This window comes from Ipomoea triloba, chromosome 10, assembly GCF_003576645.1.
Source record: "Ipomoea triloba cultivar NCNSP0323 chromosome 10, ASM357664v1".
Taxonomy (NCBI): domain Eukaryota; kingdom Viridiplantae; phylum Streptophyta; class Magnoliopsida; order Solanales; family Convolvulaceae; genus Ipomoea; species Ipomoea triloba.
The window spans coordinates 24,734,394-24,741,779 of record NC_044925.1 but is presented as its reverse complement, the minus strand read 5'-3'; the positions used below and the strand labels follow the sequence as shown (position 1 = coordinate 24,741,779).

Below are 7,386 nucleotides of genomic sequence, written 5' to 3'. Positions count from 1 at the left end.
GGGGGGGGGGGGGGGGGGGGGTGAGAGGGTTGGTTGAAGAAATATGCTAATTCTGATACCTGAAAGAGTTCTGTGCTTAGTTTCACCGGTCATTTTGAACTCCATGTGTTATTTTTGGTGGGTTTTTTTTTTATAACTTTGTATGAATTTGAAAACGTGTTGTACATGGGAATGAAAGCTTGAAGCTTCCCTCTATACAGGAGTACGGGCATTGGCCGGTCCTGTATAGTGGTGAGTGGTGACTGATGACAAAACTGTGCTACCACCATTGACGAATTACAATCCCTGTATTGTAGAAAACCTGCGAACTTTAGAAACATTGTTGTGCTATAAAACTAAGAAAGTGGAGAAAATCTAACAAGAAAACATTTTCTTGCCCTCTGAGGCTCTGACTTGAAATTCCTTTTTTTCAGTTTTATTGAAAATTTTGGAACCCATATTGTCACCTCTGCAACAATTGGTGGAAGGGATGTGGTTTATATTAAACAGCATCAGTCGTCTCCTCTGTCAGTGTCTGACATTGAGAACTATGTGAAGGACATAGGAGATCAGAGATTCTCAGATTCAAAAAGCCTCCCAAGTTCGGGTCCCTTGAAATACAAGGATAAGGTTAGTATAAAGTTTGTTTTAACATATTTTACTCTTTATACCTTCAGGACGTAGTTAAGTCACTTGCTGAATTCATTAATCTTTTGGATCTGGAATATGCTTCATTTTTTTATATATTTTTTTTAAAGTCGAAAATTTTAGTGCATTGAAAGCCATGTAAATTTTGTGCTGCAGGATGTTACAGTTATTTTCCGAAGAAGAGGAGGTGATGATCTTGAGCAGAGTCATGACAAGTGGGCAAAGACGGTAGAAACAACACCAGATGTAATCAATATGACATTTACGCCCATTGTTTCGTTGCTGGAAGAGGTTCCTGGGATAAAGTACCTGACTCGTGCAATTGAGTTATACTTGGAATGTAAGTATTTATCCTGTCTGGTTCTATGTTTTCTGGCTTCAATAACTAACTTGACCTCAGGACATCTATTTCTACCCTGACGTATTTGAATCCCAAATATTTAAAACTTATCGACCTTTTCAATTAATTGATTTGCAATTTTCTTTTTCTATTTATACCTATCTGTCATTCCTTATTCTCCGTCTTTGAGGTAAGGTGTATGCATATGCATATATTGGTGGATATTTCTGTTTTCAATTCAATATTCACGTACCTGTAAAGAACCAGCAGCATAAACCATTCATGTAATACATTTACAAGGTTATAATGCCGGTACTAGTTGATAACTTTATTTCCAGTAAGGCGATGTTGCCTCTTTATTGATAAATACTAGGAACTTAGAGAAGTCGACCTATGCCCATATTCAAGGGAACAGTCGCATTTAATGCTCAAAGTCTCAAATACGCTTATGACGAGATGCTTTGTCTTTAATTTAATCAGACAAGCCACCGATAGAGGACTTGCAGTATTTCTTAGACTTCCAAATTTCTCGAGTTTGGGCCCCAGAGCAGAATAACCTCCAAAGAAAGGAGCCCGTCTGCCCAACTCTTCAGTTCAGCTTGATGGGTCCGAAGCTTCATATAAGTCCAGATCAGGTATGGCATAGTTCTTCTCTCGTGTCATCTTGAATGCTTTTATGTAATTGCAGTAAAACCTGGTCATTCAAATGCATAAGAATTTCTCGGTTTGTGAAGGTGACTAGGAGAAAAGGTCACTCTAAGTTAAATTAGCAATGCTCTTGTACATTGAGTAACATGCATTGGGAGAGTTGTTCCCTCAAAACGAGGTTTTCGACAGTGGCTTGATTACGGATTATTCAGAGTCCAATGCAGCTACTAGAGGCTCATTGTTGGGTGTCGGCTGAGTTCAGCTCCTACTTGATTCGAGACGTGGCGCTGTGACTTACCATGGAGGGATGTGGTTAAATGGTTAATGTCCACCTACTTATCACCAATTGGTTTTAAGTAAGATATGACAACCAGATAGCCAAAGAACTCTATGGTTAAGCATGCTTGACTTACCGCAGTCACAGGATGGATGACCAATCATAGTGCAGCGTTGAGATCCATCACTCATGGTACCTAAAAAGGAATTAGTATGTAATCACTAATCTAGGATAAAGATGAACTCCAGAGAGCATTCAACACTTCATAAAGAGTGATAACGTGAGCTAGTTTGCAGCCTCACAATAAACGATGAAATTACCCTTAAGGGGCATTTGGTTCAAGAAATGTTAGGTTACCTCAGGAATAGTCAAATTCCTTGTAACGTGCTCGAATTGTGTTTGATTAAGATTGGAGGTATATATGCAATGTTAACATATTTGGTCGAGAGTTGTCTTTTATGTCACAATGGTCATTTTACTTTAATAACAGCAACAACCACTTTAGTGGTAAATTATTGGTCTCACAATCTAATTTGACTGCAGGATATGTAAGAGATTGCGAGATTGAATTTGAATAACTCGCCATGATTATATTGAATATTGCAGGTAACAGTTGGGCGTAAGCCAGTCACGGGGCTCAGACTCAGCCTAGAAGGCTGCAAGCAGAACCGTCTCGCTATCCATTTGCAGCATCTCGTCTCTCTTCCTAAAATTCTCCAACCTCACTGGGATTCCCACATGGCTATAGGCGCACCCAAGTGGCAAGGCCCCGAAGAGCAAGACAGTCGATGGTTTGAGCCAATAAAGTGGAAGAATTTCTCCCACGTAAGCACTGCGCCGATAGAGCACACGGAAACATCCATCGGGGACCTCTCTGGCGTTCACATCGTAACCGGGGCTCAGCTCGGCGTTTGGGATTTTGGTGCTAAGAGCGTGTTGCACCTGAAGCTCCTCTTCTCCAAGGTACCGGGATGCACAATAAGGCGATCCGTGTGGGACCACAATCCCGCTAACCCGTGTGCCGCACAGAGACCCGACGGCTCTTCCACGTCCGCTTCAAACGAGAAAGCTGCAGACAAGAAAGGTGAGAGCTCGAGCCAAATGGGGAAATTGGCGAAGATCGTGGACATGACGGAAATGTCGAGGGGCCCGCAGGACACGCCGGGGCATTGGTTGGTGACGGGCGCTAAGCTCGGGGTCGACAAAGGTAAAATCGTGCTGCGCTTGAAGTACTCGCTGTTGAATTACTGATATGATGATGGATGATTGGCCTTCAGAGAATTGAAGAGATTGAAATGGTGGAATTCTTTACACAGACAAACCCTTCATTTTATATATTCTTCTGTAAATTCAGTTAGGTTTAGGCATTCATTTTGTTCGACTCTTTTGAGGTAGGCAGTTATTCCGTTAATTAGTTCTTCACTTGGTATATATTATGCCATTTTTTCTGAGGAGCTTCTTCATAGTACGAGTAACATATTTGCTTCAAATACTCTGTTGTTTCATTAATCCTACCACGTGTTCTAATTTTCTTTGTTTTATATTTTATATTTTATTTTTATAATATTACTTAAAATTGGGCTTAGTTTATAGCCCATTACATATGATGACTCTCTAATTCCATTCCATGTACAAGATAGAGTCCATCAAGTGGAATCACAATAGTTATACCATGAACTCGGATTCATCTTACAAGGTGGACTCATGGACTCATGTTCAAAATACATAATTTACATACTGTAGAATCAAGATAGCTTCTAGAAGGTTTTCAAAGATTACCTTGAAATTAGAATTGAAAGTTTGTTACTCTTGAAAATTACTCTCTCTATCTTATTTTATGTGTTTGGTTAAGTTAACGAGGAAGTAATTTTAAATTCAATTTTTGATAACATTAATGCTAGTATTAGTATATAAAATTTATAAATATTTAGAAGCTACATAAAAAGTAGTAAAGTACTATAAGATACAAAAATTAAGAGTTGGTTTGACCAATGAATAGTAAACAAGACGGATAAAATGGACAGAAGAAGTACGTTATTAATTGATTCAATTTAGATGAGTGATGTAAAAATCTGATTGTACTCTAATTCCGAGGGTCTTCATTGCTCGTGCACTAGAGTCTTAATAGAGAAAGTAAATTGCGGGATGTAGTGTCTCAATAGTCTACTTATTTTTCAAAATGCATTGCATGTACATCAGTTTCTATAGTAAGAATCAAACTTTGCACTCATGGTTTCCAATGAAGCTAAGTTATCAATTTCTTTAGATTGATTAATTAGTTGAGTTGTGCTCTAGAGGCTAGATGAGCAATGTGAAAAAACGACTACACCCTAACTTTGAGGGTGTTAATCGGCTGTGCCCTAGAGCATTGATAAGGAAGATATATAAATCACAAGATAGGTCTCAATAAATTAAACTATCTAATTTTTCACTTTTTGTATATTAGTTTTTATAGCGAGTCAATTCCATACTTCCTTAATAGGAATCAAAATATGCATGTACTTTACGATTGTCGACGAAGCTAAGTTATTCATTTTTTTGAATTGATTAACCAGTTGAGTTTTGTTCCGAGAGCGAAGTATGTGGACCGCACATATAATGGCTACTTGTGCCAAGTTCATATAGTGTGTGAAGCTTGCCATACATCAAAAAATAAGAACGAACTTCCCTTAATTCCGTTTGCTTTCTTTATCAAGATGTTGACGTGAGCTAAGTATGCTTACTATAATTTAACGGTTGAAGCCTCCAGTCCATTTTCCAAGCATCTTCCCAGCTACCTAGGTACGTAAACGATGGGAACAATCTTAATCGAGTTGGTTAAATAATAATTGATTTGATAATCACAAAATTTTAAGTTTGAATTTTTTTGTGAGAGATGCATATTGGCTTTTTAGTGAAAGTCGGTTAGCTATGAGGAGTCTATATTGGTTTACTTTCTTGTAGTCTTTTGTCGATTAAGTCACAATGCAAATGTCACTTAAAACACACATTCAAGTAGCAGTCGTGAACTTTTCTGTAAATGAAAGTTACATGAACGCATTAATATCTGCTAGCAACGTAAAGTGCAAGTTTTTGCTGCCAATCTAAATGCCACAAAAAAACTTATACATACCAAGCGAGAGACTTGTGGTGTTTGAGTTTCTTTGCCATGTGACCAGGGGCGGAGGCACACCTTGGGGTAGGGGGCCTTGGCCCCCCCCCCCCCCAACCCCCACCCTATTTTTAGTAGGAATATATGTATATATATTATTATTTATATAAAATTTTTACAGTTTTGCCCCCCTCTTAATTTTTAAAAAATTTGTTATGTATATATTAAATGAACTCAATATATTACACTTTTCAAAAATGTAAAAATTATACTTTTCGTCCCTAAGTTATAGAATAATTGTAGAATTCGTCCATAATTGGTGGTCGTGCTCATTTTTCGTCCCTAAACTATAATTGACGTCGCAAATTTTGTCATTTTAATAACAGGTTGTACTCACCATTTGTTCTTAAGCTATACTAACATTGCAAATTTCGTCCCTAATGTTTTGTTAGTAAAGCGACGGAATTTACAACATCAATTACGGAGTATATCTTAGAGACAAAAAGTGAGCACGACCAACAATAATTAGAGACGAATTCTACAATTACCCTATAACTTAGGGATGAAAAGTGTAATTTTCATATTTTTACCATTGTATATATTTTGTGTTACGTGAAAATTTTGAAAATAATATTTGACAACCTTAACGATCGTACTCATATAATTATATATTCATATATTATATTATTGCACAAAGTATAATTACAAATAATTATCAGTAATAATCGACACAATCATATTTATGGTGTTTATATATACTAATGTCGACCAATATACTCTATAAATTTGGCCCCCCCAACCTATTATTCCTGGCTCCGCCCCTGCATGTGACTCATAGGTGAGGTGCAATTATTTGGTCATGACAAAACTTTCTAAAAACGAAAAGTTTATGCAAGGCCTCGAATATTTTTTTTGTCTATATAAATGTCTCTTTTTATTTGTTTAGTGCCTTGCTCAATTTATTATTATTATTATTATTATTATTATTATTATTAGAATTACGAGAAAAACTCGCATTATTTGAGAGTGTACACTGAGTAAATCTCGCATTGTGACTCTAACCGACAAAGGACTACATGAAGAAAATGTATTATTTTTTATTGTAAATAAAATAAACACTCTTATCAATTTAACGATATCTATTGATATATTTTCCTCTTTATTAAATAGTAAAATTTGATATAATCATACAAAATAAGTCCACAATCATTACTCAAAGTTGCAATTTGGATCAACTACTTGCCTTGTGATCCTAATCGGTAAAAGACTACGAGCAATTGAGCCGAACTTGAAATCTATTAGAATTATATTATAAAACTAACTATCCAATCAACTCGGTTGGGCCGGGTTGCCTTACCTCCCCCTAGATGAAGTGCAAGCTATAGGGCAATTTTGTTTAATTATTTGAAGGTGCAATCAACAAGGAGAACAATTTCAGACATCATAATACTGTATTTCTGCAATGATGTAGATATATGGATTGTTTTTGTCTCTTTGTGGGGAAGGGTTGGTGGGGGGGGGGGGGGAACAAAGAAGGGGGGGGGCCCTAGACACCCCCCAATAAATTGACCAAAATCACCATTCACATTTCACACTGTTAGCTAAAGCAGTAAACTTTTTAGTTGAGGACCACATATCATGAATGATTTCAAAAATTTTCCCAAAATGGAAAGTAAAAGTTGACATGCATATATGATCTTTCTTGTAAATTGTTCAAAATTCACCAACACCCATTGCACCTTTACCCCTCCATTCTCATAAACCTTTTTAGCAATTCTTGTGATATAATCTGCTGTTCTTAGGAGTTCATTAACTGTGGAATCCTCAAAATTACGCAAAACTGAGTACGATGATATATAGTCCCAGAATATGCATGTATGATCTACTATCCCCAACATAATTACTCAATTCTGGATACCAATTATCAAGATCAAGCTAATTGTCATGATCAAGCGTTTATCCCTACCCTAAAAGATATAGCTAGTAGTTGATACATAATTTTATTTTCTTATATTAGTGTTGCAAAAATCCCGCCCAGGAGCCGGCTGGCCGCCTAGTGTATCACCATAATCAGTGGTCTAGGCGGCCGCTAACCGCCTAGGCCACCAAGGCATCAACTATGCCGCCTAGTCGGCCATTTAGCTATTATTATTTTTAAATGGGTATTTCATTAAAAATGACATCATTTTGAAATAAATAATCTTAAATTGTTCAAACTCTGCCAATGACCTTGTATCTAGTGGCACCCAGTGTCCCGGTTTATACTCCCACATGAATGATGAGAGTGGGTTTAAGCCTCAGTGGAGGCAACTGTTGGCTCTTTGTGCTTTAGTAGGTTTATACTACATTGTAACAGAGTCAGTAGTGCTAAAAAAAATTGTTAAAACTCTAAATTTTTATGTT

The 7,386-nt window shown here is 36.9% G+C and overlaps 1 protein-coding gene across 2 annotated transcripts in view; it reads left to right on the top strand.

Annotated features, from left to right (window-relative positions):
* Positions 1-3,433, top strand: part of LOC116032449 (MACPF domain-containing protein CAD1) — a 4,960-nt gene extending 1,527 nt beyond the window's left edge. For both annotated transcript variants that reach the window (XM_031275015.1, XM_031275016.1), the window contains exons 3-6: positions 414-609; positions 784-967; positions 1,448-1,602; positions 2,499-3,433. In XM_031275015.1, coding sequence (XP_031130875.1) covers positions 414-609; positions 784-967; positions 1,448-1,602; positions 2,499-3,143 — 1,180 coding nt within the window. In that variant the 3' untranslated portion in view covers positions 3,144-3,433. The remainder of the gene's footprint in view (positions 1-413; positions 610-783; positions 968-1,447; positions 1,603-2,498) is intronic.
* The last annotated feature ends 3,953 nt before the right edge of the window (positions 3,434-7,386 follow it).